Below are 19,284 nucleotides of genomic sequence, written 5' to 3' on the forward strand. Positions count from 1 at the left end.
GGCAGTTTTGGGAAACATATGCTATTTCTTCACCCCTCGCTCCCACCCTTCCCCACCTCCCAAGATGGGCCATTGCCTAAGTTGCACTTAACTATTTCTCTACAGACTCACCTAGTAAGTCAATACTTTCATTAACGTTACTGAAACTTGTGCCAAACTTTCTGCTATATCAGGAAAACCAACAGGGAGTCTAACTCTAAAAGGAAATTCACTGAAAAATGCTTAGGACTCTTATTGATTATAGAAATGTCAGACACCACAGTGAACTTTCCAATAAGCAATTAGCCTCCTATTTCTTGGGATTATGAATTTGGGTCCAATTGTGTAGCACTTTTTTGTAGAAACCCTGATCTTCCCTATAGAAGGCTATCTAAAAAAAAGTCACAAAGATGTTTGGCTTAATTTCCAAGTACTATAGGGTCTACTACCGTAGGGTCTATCCTTTTGACTATCTTGAACCCACAGCCTCCCCTCCACCTTTCCTGCATCACTGCAGTAGCTCCTAAATGTTCTCACTGCTCACGGTCCTGCTTCCTTCCAATTAGTCATTCTCTCTGCTACCAGAGGGATTTTTATAAAATACAAATATGTTCATATCATTCTGCTTAAAATCTTTAGTGATTCTCCATAGTTTTTGAGATAAGCTCAATTCCTTGCCTTAACCGAGAGATTTTTGGTGATATGGCCCTGCCCTCCCCTTGGCCACGTCCCTGAATGTATCTGCACCAGGCACAAGGACTTACTGACAGGGCCCTGGATGCGTCATGTCTAACTATTCATCTGTGCCTTTGGCTATCCTGTTCTTTACTCCTAGAATGTTTGTCTTTTGTTTTCTTAATTAGCTTCTACCTTACTCATTATGAGCATCCAGTCCTCTGAAAAGTCTCCCCTGCCCCTCAGTGTGCTTTAGATGGCCTGTTCATCTGTACTTGGCATCACTCCGTGCAACCGCCAGCATTACTATCACCTAGGGTAGTGTTTGGTGATGTGCTGGGCTGCCCCTTCCTAATTCAAACCCCCCTCCCCCATTATAAGTTCCTCGAGGGCAGGAACCACATCTGGTTTGTCATTGTATCTTGGTACCTAGTTCAGTGATGACAACAGTGGTTTGTCAAACAAATGGATGAACTTAGAGATTCTTTTAATTAGCTCTTGCATGTCAGGGTAGAGGATATTGGTATGTGAAAGTTAACTACTCCTAAATACTAGTTCACATATTCCTAATATGCCTGAGCCAAATGAAAAAGTCAAACGTGGGATCTTATAGCATTATTTCATTTGCTCTTCACAATAGCCCTAGAGTGCAAGTTTTATAACATTTATCACCTTTTGTGAATAGGGAAACTGAAGCTCAGAAAGGTGAAGCGACTTGCCTAAGGTCAGATAGGTAGCAAGTGGCAGTGCTGGGACTCAAACTCACAACCTGTAATACCAAGTCCTATACTTTTTCCATTAATTCGTTCCATAGTTTTATAAGGTATAAGGAGATTTATCTCCCCCAACATGAGTGATAGGCAGAATAATAGCACCCTAAATTTGTCTGGGTCATAATCCCCAGAACCAACTAATACGTTACTTTACATGAAAAGTAGCAGATATAACTAAGGTTAAGGACTTTGAAATGGGGTGGGACAAACCTCATCATGAGTTCTTAAAAGCAAAGATTACAGGCTCATGCCTGTAATCCCAACACTTCAGGAGGCCGAGGCGGGTGGATCACAAGGTCAGGAGATCGAGACCATCCTGGCTAACACGGTGAAACTCCATCTCTACTAAAAATACAAAAAATTAGCCGGGCGTGGTGGGGGGTGCCTGTAGTCCTAGCTACTTGTGAGGCTGAGGCAGGAGAATGGTGTGAACCCAGGAGGTGGAGCTTGCAGTGAGCCGAGATGGCGCCACTGCACTCTGGTCTGGGCGACAGAGCAAGACTCTGTCTCAGAAGAAGAAAAAAAAAAGGCAAAGGACCTTTCTAAGCCAAGGTCAAAGCCAGAGAGAGATGGGATGACAGAAGGTGGGCCAGAGATGTAACGTGCAAAGGACTCAATCCACTGTTGCTGGCTTTGAAGCTGGAGGAAAGGGCCATAAGCCAAGGAATGTGGCTGGCCTCTAGAGCTGGAAAAGACAAAGAGAGTCTTTCCTAGAGCCCCCAGAAAGGCACATAGCCTTGCCTATGCCTTGATTTTCAGCTCACTGAGATCCATGTCAGACTTCTGACCTACAGAACTGTGAGATAAATGTGTTCTTGTAAGCTACTTATTTTGTGGCAATTTGTTACAGCAGCAATAGGAAAGTGATACACTGGGGTCTACAGCAAGAGTTGTGCTGAGTCCTGATGAGGGGCAGCTCTGAAGGCTGGACTCAACACCCAGTGGGCACAGGTACTGGCATAGCTCTCCCCATCTTAGCAGGCACACGGAAGGTGGTGACCTGGGTTCACAGCACGGGCTGCTGGAGGGAAGGCTGTGAATAGACAGGGCCGGACCTAAAATCATCTAGCCCCAGATTCCACCACTAACAAGGTTTCTAGGGCACGATTATTTTTCTTGATGCTTGATAGTAATGTCCAGGCTTAGTCATGTGTATTCCCCAATAGTTTCATTTCCAGCATGATGAGGTAAAGGGAGAAAAATCACTGGATAAGGAGGCTTGCAACCGAGTCTCAGCTCATTCATTACTCCCTGTTTTGCCTGGGTGAAAATCATAACTTCATTGGGACTTTATTTCCTCAACTGTTAAAATCAGAGGTTAGATGACAGATATGGTCCCTCTCAGTTCTAAAATTCTCTAATTTCATTCACAAATTGCTTCTTGTTGAATCATCTGGGCTGTCAGTCAAGCACTCAGCAAACACATTGTGTGGCCATGTTTAAATCAAACATATGGGTGACATGCTAAATTCTTAACGGAAATTACTCTAAATATATATCTTCATCTCTTCTTTATACCTATAAAATTGCTTTGCATATCAATAAGAAGAAAAGAATGTGTGGTGATTAAGAAATATAGGCTTCGGGGATATATTCCAGGCTATCATTTACTAATGTTTGGACCTTGGGCAAGTTACTTAACCTCTTTATGCCTTCATTTTCTGTCAGTTGTAGGTGATAACAACATTTACCACATGGGGCTGCCATTCAAGTGTTTAGAACAATGGCTACTACAGAGTAAAGGTATAATGAATGTTAGCTCTTCCTGCTTTATTGCAGTATAATTCAAAATATGATTTCAGACTGGGCATGATGGCTCATGCCTGTAATCCCAGCACTTTGGGAGGCCGAGGCGGGTGAATCGTTTGACTCCGTGAGTTCGAGCCCAGCCTGGTCTCAAATGTGGCAAAACCCTATTTCTACAAAAAATACAAAAATTAGCCAGGCATGGTGGTGCACACCTGTAGTCCCAGCTACTTGCGAGGCTGAGGTGGGAGGATCACCTGAGCCCGGGAGGCGGAGGTTACAGTAAGCCAAGGTCGTGCCACTTCACTCCAGCCTGGGTGATAGAGTCAGACTCTGTCTCCATAAATAAATAAATAAGTAAATAAAATATTTAACAAATGTGATTTCAAAAAAGGCATATTCATAGACAAAAACGAAGATTGTAGCTAAGTACCTGCTTACCTTTCATAAAGAAGGGTCGAGTTGTTTTCCAGAGATCTGGATTGTTGTTAAATATGATGCCTTTCTCATGCATACCGATGCACTGCAGCCCAAGTTTGCTGCCGAACCGAGAGCTGTAATGATTGTGCTTCATTATGTGGAACATACTTGAGGACCTGAAAAGAAAGGAAACCTTGGTGTGCATTTTTAAGGGTCAGCAGAACTCATGGTGGTACATTTGGACTAGGAGGTGGCTCTCTTAGCAAATGCATGTCGTTCCAAATGCAATGTGCATGATTTCTAGTATTCAGATTGAATAAGCACTTCTGTTAGCGTGAGGACATCCTTCTCCAGTTGAATCATTTCTACCTACTGACTCCCTGTTTAAACATCACCAAAGATAGAAAAGACACACATATACCCACATACCATTCCTTATTTCTCTTTCTTCTCTAACCTCCCCAAAATACTACCCACTACTGGAGTCAGAGCTTCAAGGCTGTTAAGAAGCTGAACCCTCCATACCACCAGAGCCAGAAGAACCTCCAGCCTCCCAGGTCTCACCCAGCCTCACTCCACAAAGTGCCACCCACTGCAAGAGTGAGTCACAGAATCGGAAGTTTGTGGAATTACCAAAGTCTTGTTTTCCTATTTTGGAACCAGCAGTTTTGCCCGGTACCACCCAACTCTAGTCTCTGATCAGGCCTGCCCTCTCCAGTGGAGTATCAGTCAGGGCTTGAAAAACATCTCCTTGGGCACTTCTTCTAGCCCTGAGCTTGGCCAGGGGCTGGCTGGGCTGGCATGCAAAGTTCACTGTGGTAGTAAAGGAAGCTATTTTGGGGCTCTGCATTCCATCATGACTCATCAAGGTCTCCAGGGTCACAGAGTTCTCCCATGACATAGGATGTGATGAGTCATGAGATAGTACAATTTGCATGATGCTCAATTATGCAAATTCAAGATGCGTAAGATGTCATTGGTATTATCTTGATTTCAGATGTTGTTGTTACTTTCTTGGTGAACTTAATATTTATACAAAATTTCATGTATTAATTTCAACTTTGGTCCTCCCTCCCCTCTGGTCTCCCAAAATTTCGTTTCACAATGCAAATTCTCCTACTATGGAGGTTTTCAGAACACATAACCCTCAAAAGATTAGAAGTGGTTACTATAATATCTGCAACTGGTTCTCAGACAGGTTGGAGAGACTCTTATTCCTCCATCTCCTAGTTGACACTTGGCTCCTAAAAGGATACCTTTGCCTTAGTGAGGTTGTTCAGTTTACCTGCTGAAATACCTTCCCAGAGGACTCCAGGCCTAAAAAGCGCTGCTCTGGTTCAACGGATTAGGTTGTGGGCTAAGTATTAATCCAGCTCTCACATCTGTGATATGTTCCATAGTCCTATTTAAGCTTTAAAAGTAAGCCTCTGAAATAATGGTAATGTCAAGAAATTAGAACAGGATTATTATTATGTAAGATACAAAAATTAGCTGGGCGTGGTAGTGTGTGCCTGTAGTCCCAACTACTTGGGGGGCTGAGGCAGTAGGAGAGCTTGAGTCCTGGAGGTTGAAGCTGTCCAACCTGGGTGACAGACCAAGATCCTATCTCAAAAAAAACAAAAAACAAAAAAACAAAAAAACCGCAGAGCTATTGTATAAATAACTTATTTACTTGATATCTATTTCAGGAAAAATCCCCTATTTTCAAATAAAAACACCATTAAAGATTCTTTTGATCTGATTCTGGATAATATTCATCAAATAATCCTAAGTTTTGGATATGTTTGCCTCTCCCTAGCAAAAAAATAAATAAATAAAAATAATAAAAACAAAAATAAAATAAAAATACAGATGCTTCCATTTGTATTCTAGAGAATTAATTTGTCTGACACTTCAAATTTTGTCATATATAGAAAAATTATGCTATAGGAAGGCATGAAATTCTTACTAATTAAAATATTTGAAAACTCTAGCTTTACTTACCTTCCCCTCCATCATTCCATAATTAAAGCAGAAATTAAGTAATTTATATACTCTTTGTTCACAAACTCGTATCTAAAAATTTTAAGCACTTAACGGACAAACCCTATTTTTCTGCTCTGACCCTAGGGCTTTTGCATACTGCATTAATTATATTGGCCTGTCCATTTCATTTAAGAACTTGCTAACCAGTTTTCAAAAGAGAGTAAGAAACTCCAAACATAAAACAAACCCAACTAAATATTTGCTAGTTATTAGTAACAAAGAGTCAACCTTTAAAATTCATGTGTCCTTTAGAGGGCACCAACATCTCAGCTATTTTGAATTCAAACCTCAGGCTTGTCAGGGACAAAGCTAATCAGGCAGAAGTGATAAAGCAAGGGATGTGTGACTGGCCACAGATGAGCAATTTAAAACAAGGTCACTTACTAAAAGTAGGCTGGATTGATCTAGCCAGAGTAAATCAGAGAAGTGAAGAACAGAAGGTCAGTGACGAACTAAGGACCCCAGCCCAGAGCTCCTCCTGGCAGTCAAGACAGGCCTGGCTCTGGCTTGTGGGCCAGCCTGCAACACTGCCATAGGCAAGCGTTATACTCATTAGTTGGGAGAATGAGGATTTCTTAGCACTGAGGAGAGTCCAAATGAGTCCCCAACCTCACAGGGACAGGGCACAGTGTTGGGTGTCTGGTCACTAGGGTTATTATCCCTCATTAAGCATGACTGAAGACAAAAGACATCTCCAAAGATGGCAGACCTATTGTCTGTTCAAAATGAAAAGTAGCCAGGGAGTAAGCTCTTAGGTGATGAGAAGGAAGCCACCTGAGTTCTGGGATTAAACAACTCACACACTTGTGGGCAGGTTCAACAGTGATGAGGAGGCAATTAATGGAATAATTGGTGACTTTTTTTTTTTTTTTTTTTTGAGACAGAGTCTCACTCTATCGCCCAGGCTGGAGTGCAGTGGCACAATCTCAGCTAACTGCAAACTCCACGTCCCAGGTTCAAACAATTCTCGTGCCACAGCCTCCTGAGTAGTTGGGATTACAGGCGCCCGCCACCAGGCCCAGCTAATTTTTTGTGTGTGTTTTTAGTAGAAACAGGGTTTCACCATGTTGGCCAGGCTGGTCTCAAACTCCTGACCTCAAGTAATACGCCCACCTTCACCTCTCAAAGTGCTGGCATTACAGGTGTGAGCCACTGCACCCAGCTGATGACAAACATTTAAAAACAGTTGCCTCGTGTAGATCTGTTCCATCAATCCTGTCACCTTTTCACTGTCCTTCATGTCTCTAATATCCTCACTTACCCAGCTTAAATTCGAGGTGACTATAAGAGATAAGCAATCTTTATAACAGAGGAATCTTACTGTAACCACCCAACCAAGTGATCAAATTTAACATCAATGCTACTGGGACAACCCGTTACTCATCTTCTGATGTGATGTGATATGAAGTTCCCAGTACTACTGAAGTGTTATTGCAAAAATGTGCAACCTTAATCTAATTGAGCCTTTAGACCCAATTTCAGTTTACAAGAAATACAGGGAATAGTTGAATATAGTAAATGACATCCTGATGAAACAGTGAGAGAAATTCAGAATGTGGGATATCTTATAGCTGACCTGGTCTCTTCAAAAGGTCAATGTCATAGGGGGAAAAGTGTGACTGGGGGACGGCTCTTTCAATTTTCCTACTCATTTGATAATTTTCTTAATAGAAAGTTGGGAAGAAATTATTGTCAATCATTAAAATTAAAATACCCTTCCCTGAATCCTCAACTCCCTTGACCCTCTTCTTACTTTGTCATGGTTGCCTGGTAAAACCACAACTCCAGCTAAGTCCAACTCTGAGCTTATTCTGTGCTTGCATCTGGCAGTTGAGGCTGGGAAGAAAAGAAAAACCATGTATGTGCACACGTGTGTGTGCATGTGTGTGCGTGAGCACACATGTGCCTGCTGTCAGGTCTCGGTTAAATTCAAGTGGGCTCTTAGTGTCGCTGGCAATGCTACTGCAAGTCCCCAGCCCGTTCACTCTCTCACTCTTCTACATGACTATCATATTCTCCCCACTCAGCCCCAGCTGAAGACTTTATTTCCAATTTTCCCAAGAAAATGGAAACAACTACAAGAGAATCTCCGCAAGCCCCAACGACCCGGACCTGTGCCCGTATATTCCACCTTCCCTCCTATTACGATGGAAATTCCATGTCCCCATTCAAGGCCAACCCATCCACTTGTCCCCAGGGACCTCTTCACATCTCACTTAGCACACCCTTTCTTTCTCTTCCATCAACAATCATTTGATTTTCCTCCATAACTGACCATTCCCCCTACAACTCACATACTGTAATTTCTCCTATTTTAAAAATCAAATTTCTTTGCCTGCACATCTCGTTCAGCTACTGTCCCATTTCCTGCCTTCTTTATGGCAAACTCCTTGGAAGACTTGTCTACACTTGATGCCTCTGATTCTTCTCCCCCTATTCTCTTCTCTGGTCAGACTTTTGCCCTGACTAGTCTAATGAAACTGCTATTGTCAAGGTCACCTGTGACTTCCCTGTTGCTAAACGCAGTACTGAAATCTCCATGCATTCCCTTTCCCCATCAGTGGTATTTGACATGGTTCAAAATTTCCTACGCCCTGATATGGATTCTTCACCTGGTTTTCAGACATCACACTTTCCTGGTTTTCTCTTCTCGGTCCAGCTGCTCCTTCTCAGTCTCTGTTGCTAGTTTCTGTCCTATTTACATTAGAGGGTCTCCAGGTTCAGTCCTCTCTACTCAATCATCCCACTCAGATGTCAACTGGGCATGTCAAATCTAACATGTCTAGAATGGAACCCTAATCTCTCCCCTTCCCAACTTGCTCCACCTATCTTAGGACACGATGTCCCCATTCAATGCAAAACTGGACAGCACTTTGACTCTTTTTTTTTTTTTTCTCTTACATCCTACATCCAATCTGTCAGCAAGTCTGTTGGCTTTGCCTTCAAAATATGTCTGGAATTTTCCCTCATATCTTATCACCTCTACTGCTACCACCTGGACCAGCCACCATCACCTCTTGCCTAACTGGTCTCTCTGTCCCCATCCCTTGTCTTCTTGCACCTATTATCAACAGAGCAGCCAGAATGATTCTGCTGAAACACAAATGAGTCACATGCGTCACTCTTTTGCTCAAATTCTTCAGTGGCTTCCTTTCTCACAGAGGGTAAAAGCTGGAGTTGTTACAATGGCCTGCAAGGCCTGACGTGATTTGGTGCCCTATTGCCTCTCTCATCTCATCTCCTGTGTTCTTCCACTCAGGATCTCGCCTTAGGACATTGGCACTTGCTGTTCCTTCTGTCTAGAATGCTTTTCCACCAGGTCTCTGCATGGGCTACTTGCTCATTTCCTTTAGGTTTTTATTTAAACGCTGTCTTCTCAGTGAGGGCTGCCTGAACCACCTATTTACAATCACACCTGCATCTCTACAACTCGTCCTCCCCCATCTGCTTTCCCTATTCTTTTTCTATGTAATACCTATCTGCCTCATAACAGTGTGACCAGCTATCCTGGTTTGCCCAGGATTTTGCCAGTTTCAGCACTGAAAGTCCCACATCCTGGGAAAGGCCCTGGTCCCAGGCAAACTGAAACAATTGGTCACTCTGCTGATACACTATATATTTTACTTGTTTATTGTTGACCTAGTGACAACACACTGCTCCATGAGGTAAAGGAATTTTGGCTGGTTTTTTCACTGCTGTATTCCCAGAGCTTAGAACAATACCTGCTGCTATACATAGTAAGTTTTCAATAAATATTTAATGGATGAAGAGCCAGTAATGACTATTACAACTTAGAATCATTCAGTGCTTAGTATATAATAAATTCTCAGTAAATGTACATTCAAAGAATAAATGAAGGAAACCCCTGCAAATGATGTGTAAATTTGCACATCTTTAAGACAGATGTAAAAATATAACCCTAATTAGTATGTTAATTGCTAACAGATATGCAAACAGAACCCGAATTAGCATGCTAATTGCTAATTTCCCTTTATGAGTGCTACATAAATTTTCTTTTGTATTCATGACAAAAACGAATCTAGGGACATATAATGGACATATAGTGTCATGCAGCACCTACAGACCCTCATTAATTTAGAGCACAGCTGCCTGGGTAGCTGCCTGGGGGAAGAACGGTGCACACATCATCTACATCTCACCAGATGGACTGTGCCTCGACGCCCCCAGTGGTGCAGGCGGCATCGCAGCAGCCCACATGCCTGACTTCTCCCCTGAAGTTCTGCAGCCCCCATTACTTTGGGACAAAGCTGGTTGGAAAAGTTGGACCATAATTTCTACACAGTTGTAATGACTACAGACCTCAAACTTTTCAAAAGAAAAAAAAAATCTGGCAAACTATTCAAATAAAAATAAAAAGCTTTCTGAGGTCCAGTGGGGTCTTTTCAAGAGGTACGGGGAGTTCTGGAAGGGACTTGAAGAGCAGGCAAGGAAAGGAGATGGGGACAAACACGTCCTATTCCCGCGGGGAGCTCAGCCTTTAACAACAAAATGGAACTGCTCTGAGGCAATTAAGGAGAACACAAAGACTCCAACAAGTGAAAAGCCTGAGAGGACAGGAAAAGGAAAGAACTGGGAGAGCTGGGGGTAGGGTGGGTGGGTTGTGGCCGCGTCTCTGCGTGCACAAGCGCCTGACTTGGTCGGGGTTGTTGGAATCAGTTTCCTAATTAAGATTAGCAGAGTGGTCAGATGCCACCCCCACTGTAACGAGCAACCACTTCAAGAACTGTCTTTGGGAATTCAGGGAGTTTTTCTGGAGACTTAAGAATCTAGCATCGAAATATCTAGTATGTCAGAATGATTTCTATCCTGGTACTGTGGTCCTTTCTCAATTCCATCATTCTTTACACCAATTCTAGTCTTATACTGCCACCACCTCAGCATAAGACAAAACCAAACCTGCATCGCTGTTTCCCCTAACCCTGGGGAGAGGCCCTCCTGCCCCAGGAGCTTCCTCCTCCACCCCCTCTCCAGATGGAAGTTCTCAAACTCAGTCACACCCTGGGATCACCTGGGGAGTATTAAACACCACTGATGCCTGGGTCCTACCCTCAGAGGTTCTGATCTAAAAGTCGGGGTGTGGCCTAGGCAGTGGGGATTTGAAAATCTCCCTGGGTGACTGTAAGGTACAGCTAGGGTGAGAAGCATGGCACTGTGCTAGATCCTGGGCAGCAGGTAGATATCCTTCTAGATAAATATCCTGGGGGTCACTTCACCTGTCTGCTGAGGGAAAGAGGTGGTGGGGAAGGCAGACCCTGGGCTGGGGAGAGCTGGAAGGCAGGTGGCTGTGTGGGGAAATGTAAGAGCAGCAGCAAATGTCCCTACCCGCAAACCCAAACACCAGCGCTTCCAGGATATTTGTGAGACCGGAGCCAGTTGTAAAAGTGACTCAAGTACTGATTTTTAAAATGAGAACATATCAAGAACATATCATAGTCACTTAAATTTGGCTGACTAAAGCCTAATAGACCAGGAGAATTAAAATTTAAAAAGTAATTATGATCTAGTTCTTAGAGCAGTGGTTCTCAAACTCAAGTGTGCAGCAGAATCACCTGCAGACTTTGTTAAAACACGGATTGCGGGTCCCACCCCAGACTGTCTCATTTAGTAGGTCAGGGTGGGGCCCAAGAAGGTGCATTGCTAACAAGTTCCCAGGCTTGTTGATGCTGCCTGTTGAAGGACCACACTTTGAAAACTACTGCATTAATGTACGTCACAATGAACCCAATGAAATGCTGTTTCCACCTGAAGCCATTTCTGTTTACTTGTGTGAGGTCTGCCTTAGCTACTCTTAGAAGTGCTACAACATGAAACTGAATGAAACAAACAAAAAAATCCCAGGCCAAAAAAAAAATTGTTTTGGATAGTTTGAAATATTTGGAAGTATTAAAATAACACCTATTTCTCTCCTGCTTCCTTCTTTCAGTATCTGCTTCAAATATTTGGGCTTTGAGGATACCGTGGTATTTTATGAGATGATGTATGTAATCTTGACCTGAAAAAATTATGTAGTTTCTAGAAAAGCTTCACTTGCTTTTGAGCTATAGTCTTTGTATCTGAATGAATAATTTGAACAAATTGATAAAACACCCTGGTCAGCTTCGGTTTGTGGGTAAAGCTCTGTCAGGGATTACAAATATAAAAATGTGTTAATGAGACAGTGTTTGCACATAGGTTTGCTAAAAATCTACTAAAACTGGCTGAAAGTCTAGGGAAATATGCTGCCTTTGAAATTCTCCATTTTCTAAGATCAATAAACAAGAAAACGAGTATTTCACCAAACTAGTTCTTTATAGTCAATTCCTATTTAGTTAACCATAGAACTAATTCAATCTGCTAGTTATCCACAAAATATAATAATGCAGAGAGGGAGGACACTATTTTTTTAAATGGGTAATATTGTTCCTGATTTATGTAAGATCCCTCCACTGGATACTGGTGTAAAGTCATAAATGAAAGAGCAGCATGTGAATGACTTCTTTTTCTACTGTCTCTTCTTTTATTTTCTTTTTTCTTTAATCAGATTCAGCCAAGGTCGGTTTACCATCTGCTCTTTTAGAGGTGCTCAGTGGCTTGGCAGGAGAATAAATTAGCAAATTGCTGATCAGATACCTCTGCCTCAGGTTTTATTTTACTTTTTAAAAGACAGGGTCTTGCTCTGTCACCCAGACTATAGTGCAGTGGTGTCTTGGGTTTTATTTTTGTTTTGTATGGGTTTTTTCTTTGTTTGTTTGGCTTGGTTCTTTTTAATGTTTATTTGTGGTTAAGACCAAAAAACTTAGGAAAGCAGAAAAGATAACACCTCTCCCTAAAGTATGTTTCGTTGAAATCAAATTATCTGGCTTCTAAGTTTCCACATTCACTGCTCACAGAGACTGTAAATAATTTCCCAACTTTCTAGAGTTATTTATTTATGTACCGCTGACTTCATTTCAAGCAAAACCCAATTATTCTGTTTCAATGTTAGATTTCTGGGGATTGCTCACCTTCATTTCAGTGGTAAAAATATAGCATTAGAAACAAAGACATCAATAATAAAAATAAAGCTGTCTTAAGTGGAAAAAACTCCAGCCTCGATTTAAAAAGTATGTCTCCCGCTGGGCGCGGTGGCTCACGCCTGTAATCCCAGCACTTTGGGAGGCCAAGGTGGGTGGATCACGAGGTCAGAAGATCGAGACCACCCTGGCTAACACGGTGAAACCCCGTCTCTACTAAAAATGCAAACAATTAGCCGGGCGTGGCGCGGGCACCTGTAGTCCCAGCTACTCAGGAGGCCGATGCAGGAGAATGACGTCAACCCGGGAGGCGGAGCTTGCAGTGAGCTGAGATCGCGCCACTGCACTCCAGGCTGGGCAATAGAGCGAGACTCCGTCTCAAAAAAAAAAAAAAAAAAAAAGTATGTCTCCGATTATGAACAGACTTACTTGCTGATAATGAGTGTTTCCTCTCCAGAGATCCAGACTCGCATGAATTCTCCATACACCCGGTTGTAGTAGTTGCAGGCACTGCCGATCCCCATCCACAGGAATCTGCCATGGGAGATGAGGGGTCCAATTCCCATGCAGTAGCCAGGACCTAGGACAGGTGTCAGAGCGTAAGCTACATCTTAGTCACACCAAAAATTGCAACTGCTTTGTGTTACTCCTGTTTTTGTTCTTTTATAGCTAAGTGTTCTTTACATTTGATGTATATCTGTGAATCATGAATAAAGTGATTTGAAACAAAACAAAACAAAAGCCTCACACTTAACATGAGGCTCTTCACCCCTCCGTGAGTAAAAAGGATTCAGTATCCACGCCACACTAGTTTTATTTGGTCTCAATCATTTCAGTCTGAATGAACTGGGGTGTGTGTGCTAATTTCTTCCCAGGTTAACCGGTATCAATGAGTTTTGAATACAAGTCAATTCGTGCGTTTGGTAGCAAACATGGAAACGCTGACGAGCCGCAGCTCTGTTTGGCGTGTAGTTTTTTTCTGGAAACTTTTGGTTTGAGTGCCCCAGTTGACAGAATAGGTGGGTTAAAACTGGTCTGTAGTTTTGTAGGAAATCTTTCAACTGAAAGAAACAAGATCTACAAGGACAATGTCCAATCCAAGAACATCTATTTTATTCCCCTCAAAAAAGACTGTTTAAGAAAAGGCTCTTAAGCTAAATCTCATTAGGCAAAATAAAGCTAAGAGTTGAGGAGTCAGGCAATGGGTCTTTGAGCCTCTAGACTGGAGTTTGAGTCCCATGATCTGGTTTTAGCTGAGAGTAGTGGCTGCTTACAACCTTGCTTATGCAGAGGATGGCAGAATTATAAAGAACATGAACCCAGGGAACAACTGGGGAATTTGATGTTGCTTATATCAGAGAACAAACTTGGTACTTTGATTTTACTGGTGGTGGTAAAAAGTTAGATTAAAAAGTTTTAGAATTTTTTAGAAATTGTCAAGTAGTAGTTTTTCTGAATCTTTCTCCTTTAATTCCATTCTGCCAGTGAAATCATTCTGAAGCCAAAACACTCCTAACTACGTGAGACAGCATTCTCACCTTATGGGCAAGAGTTGTGTAATGATATACATAGTGTAAGCTTTTGCTTCAATCACCTAAATTGGATGTTTAGTCCCAAACACAGCAAACAGTTTTTAGTCTTTTTACTTTGCAATAGCTGAGTTAATATGAGCAAGACTGTCGGCTCTTTTTTCCCTTTAAATAGAAGATGTTTGCTGATACCTATAGAACCAAAATATGGTCTAAGGTTGTTAATCTTGTGATTATTTTAGTAACACTACATTATACAGTAGATGACTGACTTCATATTAAAATAATTTCATTAAGCTCTTTAAAAGATTTCCATGGCAGATTTGATTGAATATGTATTTCCTTAAACTGTCATTAGATATATTAACCTTTAATCAATTAATATATGCATAATATTACCTCACTGGATATTTACAGCTTGGCACTTTGTAGATGCTCAATAAATATTTCCTGAATAAATTTTAAAAATTAATTAGGCATGTGTATCTAATATAAAGGATGAAGTTTTAAATGCCATCCTTTTTTTTGAGACAGAGTCTCGCTCTGTTGTCCAGGCTGGAGTGCAGTGGCATGATCTTGGCTCACTGCAACCTCCGCCTCCCGGGTTCAAGCGATTCTTCTGCCTCAGCCTCCTGAGTAGCTGGGATTTGGGATTACAGGCTTGTGCCACCACACCCAGCCTGCCATGTAAAAATCTTAATATTTGGGACCTGCCATTCAAATGTAAGCTATGACGCAGGAGAGACGTATCTACTGAAAAAGGGAGATTGAACCTTGTGCTTAGATTAAGAACCTTAGTGTTCTAACCAGAAGAGAACCACAGTTTTGAGTCTTTAGCGATCAGTTCTGTATCAGCTTAATTCATCCAACAAACAATTACTGGTATAGATACTACTGGTATAGCCACTAGCTCCAAATTAGGGACTGGAGATATTATAAGTATAATGGTCCCCATCAGAGTCTAGGGGCAAGACAGGAGAGTATGTGAAAAATAATTACAAAATAAAAGAATCTTAACACAGTGTGACCTTTTCATTTATGTGTATATCTTATGCTTCTACCCACCCTCCAGCTGGAGAGAAGAATGCTGGAGGAAGGTAGAAACTTTGGTAAAATATTAGGGAAATATTCTGGTTGTATCCACATTAAGCTGATCTTTGCTTCTCAGATTTAGGAATGCTTATTTAGGCATGCAGTGATTGTGGGAGCCTCTTTCACACCCTAAAAGGAGTAGTGAATGCTTTGCTGCATTTTTGTACAGAGACAGCCTCCTTGGAGCCAACAGCTGGGACCTCTCCCCAGCTGTCCTAATCAACAAGCTGTTGCTTTCCACGCCTTACACATATACACCATAGAGAAACCTGTGTGCACATATACATTCAGAACAGCCTTGTTCACAATAGCCCCAAACTAAAGACATCTCAAGTGTCCCTCAACAGTGGAACTGGCAATTAAACCATGAGATATTTATATAACTCAATACCCTATGGCAATGAAAATGAACTACACCTGCATGCCACAATGTGGATGGATCTTAGAAACACACTATTGAGCAAAAGAAGCAAGATACGAGAATACGTAATGTATGAATTGACTGCTAAAACGTTTAAAACAAGGCAAAATTAACCTGTATTCTCTGGGATATGAAATTATGTGGTAAAATGATGAAAAAAAAAGCAAGGGAGTGACTGTCACAAAATCAAAGACGGTGTTTTGCTCTGGAGTGAGGGAGAGTGATTGCAAAGGCACGCGAGGAGCTTCTGGAACAAGGGTAACATCCGCTTTCTCAGGCTGCATTGTGATGGCAAATTTACCACCGTGCTGTGCACTTTTCTGTGAAATATTATCTTAATAAGAAAAAGTGGAATGTCAGTTGCCATGCTTTTTTCCCCCCCAGTTCTCTGCTCTGGGATGTGGTACCCAGGGCACAGCATGGCATATGGAGGGAGAGGACCCTTGTTCAGAGCTGGGGATGGCTATATGTCCTTGGGGAAGGGAGAGCAGCCCGTGCCAGGTGACTGTGAGTCCTGACCCAGATCAGTAGACTGGGAGCAATTTTTCAGAACTGAAGCTTCCAACCCTGCCCCCCACTACCCTGGCCCCTCCCCCTCCCCCGCAGGAATGACCCTTTCCTCAGGACTTTCATAGCCCCTACCTGGCACTAAGTCAGCCACCTATGTGTGTGCCCCTGACTGTCTTTACTACATTTATATAATCCCCTCGGGGCAGAAACCACATCTCTTTAATCTTTTCACACATCCTCCCGCCCCTAAGCAGGAGAACAGGGCCTCTTAGTAAATACAGCTAGAAGAAGCTTAGATATGAGCCCCAGTTTCATCACTTACTAGTTGTGTGACTCTTTGAGTCTCAGTTTTGCCACCTACAAAACAGACACAAACACACCAACCTCACCATAGAAAATGGGCATGAAACTGCTTTGTAAATTATAACTCACTCAAGGACTTTAAATCATTGTAAGTTCCTCCAGCTTTCACTGGTCCTGAGCTTTCCTGACTCTGCGCTTCCCCCAAACCTCTAAAACCAAGAACCTAGAGAGCCACTGATTCAAGTGAGCTGGCAGGAGCTCAGGAGTATTGATCAGCAAAAACCACCCCAAACAAGGCCAATTTTCTTATCTTCCCTCCCCCAACCAGAAACCATAGGATCTCACAGTCTGTGCTACTAGTGGATTCTAACTAGACCTTCTGCTTTCAAAGGGAAAGTGTGAAACTAGAAACTACCTGTCTAGCAAAATGATCATCAACCTGGGCTTTAGGACTTCCTGGTGACCCTCCTACATTCCCACTTCCTGTCCAGCTGGGGAGCTGACAAGCCATTTCCCTTCTCTGGGCTTTAACCCTCCACTTGTAAAATGAGGAGTTTGAACTCCATGGCTTCTCATGCTTGTCATAGCGTTTTGCCTGGGCAAGGCAGATCAGCTCCCCGGGTCTCAGTTTCCCCTTCTGTCAAATGAAGGAGTTAGGCTCATATCTGTGGCTCTCAACCTTGGCTGCTCATAAAAAATCAGGAGTGGAGATTTTTAAAAAAATAGCAGCCCCAAACCAGCTGAGCCCCTACCTCAGACAGTGCTGAGAATCACTGTGCTACTTGATCTGACTGTCAGTGGATGCAGCATGATGGCCCTGGCCCAGAAATGGTGGACAGAGTGAGATGCTGCCTACTCTCCTGCTGATCCAGAGCTTCAGGGCTGCTGGTTCTCAGGCTTGTCCTAACAGGCTGACCTCCTTGGTCAAGGGTCCAAGGAAATTCTACCAGTGCTGATTAGCATAAGCATCCGGGGGAACTTTTTAAAAATGCATGTTTCTAGACCTGAAGAGCCTGAGTCAAAAAGTCAGGAGCAGGGTCCAGGAACAGAAATGTTAACAAGCTCCTACCTGCTGGGTATTCTTACATAGACTTAAAAGCTTGAGAACCTGTGGCTTACTGGATGGGCAATGCTGTGTGGGCAGTGCTGGACTCTCCTGGCCTGATTCTCTGATAATACAGACAAATTAGAATTTAGCACCTGGGCCTATGAAGGGAAGAAGAGGAAAAAGAAGGCTTTCCACCCCTCTACGTACTCACCCCACCCCGACCATTCACTGACCCTGACCATGAAGCCCCCTTGGGAGAGGAGAAATCCAGTGAGGAAGGGCCACACTGGGGAAGAGAGTTCAAGTTAAAGACGATGAAACAGTCATCCCTTAGCTCTGAGCCTCCCTTCTCTAGAGCTGACCCTGTCAGGGAGCAGAGAACAAAGTTAACTAAATGTTCCTTTAACCTGGGCGTTAAAGTAATCTAAAATAAAAGGCTGAATCAGGCAAAGAGACAGGCAATTATCTGCAATGTTAAAAAGAATCCAGACAGAGCATTTTGTGCCAGCCCCATGCTCCCACTTCTGATCCCACTGAGACGAGGCCCACCACACTTACCAGTGTGTAACAACTACGCTCTTAGAGTCTCATTGGATATCTTATGGAATTGGAAACAGATGTGTCTGCAATGAGGCATCTTCACTGAAAACTAAAGAAGCAGTCTGAAATTTCAGGTCATTCTGAATTAATCTGATATCTGATCACTGTAGCTTTAACGGTGGAAGGGTGGGGTTTTCTATTGGGATTATCTGGATAATTATATTATTCTCCACTTTTGATTGACCCACAGATCTTGTTGAAGATTCTCTCGGGGTGTGATGTTCCAAGAGTACTGGAGTGGTCCGCATTTTTATCCCACTGCCTGGATCCCATTTGACCCTTATGGGAGCCAAGTAGTGGGAGAAAAGTGGGGACCACTATCACCACCTTCCCAAGAATAAGAGAAAATGATGAGTGGAATAAAGAGAAGGGATAAATATAAGACAAAGAGGGGGCATGGAGGAAGCAAAATGAAAGGGAGAAGAAAAGCAGTGAAGAAGGCGTTCCAGAGACATTTTCACCTTCAGAGCAAATTTGCAATCTCATTTTTAAAAGTTAACCAGAAAACCCTGGAATTTTACTTTACTCCACCCCATCTTGAGCTTGTTTTAAAGGTACTTGTGCCAAGTCCACTTTACGAAAGCACAGTGCAGACTGGAAGGGTTTATCTAAGATTTTTTAAAGTGCTTTCATTTAAAATGTGCAGATAATTGGTTTGAAAATGTTCACCCAAGTCCTTATTTGCTAACACCTCCATAGTCTTCAGAGATCTTACCAGGTGTGCTTTTTGTCCTTTTGCAAAATTTTCTTTACCATCATGGACCAAAATCCCAAGTAAATAATCTCCTTAGAAATGGAAATAAACAACTGACTTACCTGGTATTGAGGATGTACCCTCATAATTCCACACCAAGAGAAAAAGGCCAGTGAGGAGCAGGATTGGCATGGTGGCAGCAGGCATGGCCTCAGGCACCATGCTGGTGATGTTATAATGCATCGGGTTCAGCATTTCCAAAACCATCTTGTGTTCCTTGACCTCAGAGGGGGCAATTTAGAGTCCTGTGGAAATCAAAGGGACAGAAAATTACAGAATCCCCTTAAAGGTTCATCTACAGCTCCTGTTGCTTCAGACGGTGCTGCACAGTACAGATTCACTCACTGTTTTATAATGTGATCAGACATTCAGGCAAGACTAATTTATGGTTACAAG

The 19,284-nt window shown here is 42.6% G+C and overlaps 1 protein-coding gene across 2 annotated transcripts in view; it reads right to left on the reverse strand.

Annotated features, from left to right (window-relative positions):
- The window catches only part of LOC116272542 (aromatase-like), a 91,546-nt gene that overhangs the window by 14,148 nt on the left and 58,114 nt on the right, over positions 1–19,284 (reverse strand). The window contains exons 1-3 of one of the 2 annotated variants that reach the window (XM_031661279.1): positions 18,951–19,095; positions 13,061–13,211; positions 3,615–3,769 (exon numbers count right to left, since the gene is read on the reverse strand). In XM_031661279.1, coding sequence (XP_031517139.1) covers positions 3,615–3,769; positions 13,061–13,211; positions 18,951–19,095 — 451 coding nt within the window. Of the gene's footprint in view, positions 1–3,614; positions 3,770–13,060; positions 13,212–18,950; positions 19,134–19,284 lie in introns of those variants that run through there. The other variant, XM_031661278.1, reaches the window with a different exon arrangement.

Source organism: Papio anubis, unplaced genomic scaffold (genome assembly GCF_008728515.1).
Source record: "Papio anubis isolate 15944 unplaced genomic scaffold, Panubis1.0 scaffold124, whole genome shotgun sequence".
In the NCBI taxonomy this organism is placed as follows: Eukaryota; Metazoa; Chordata; class Mammalia; order Primates; family Cercopithecidae; genus Papio; species Papio anubis.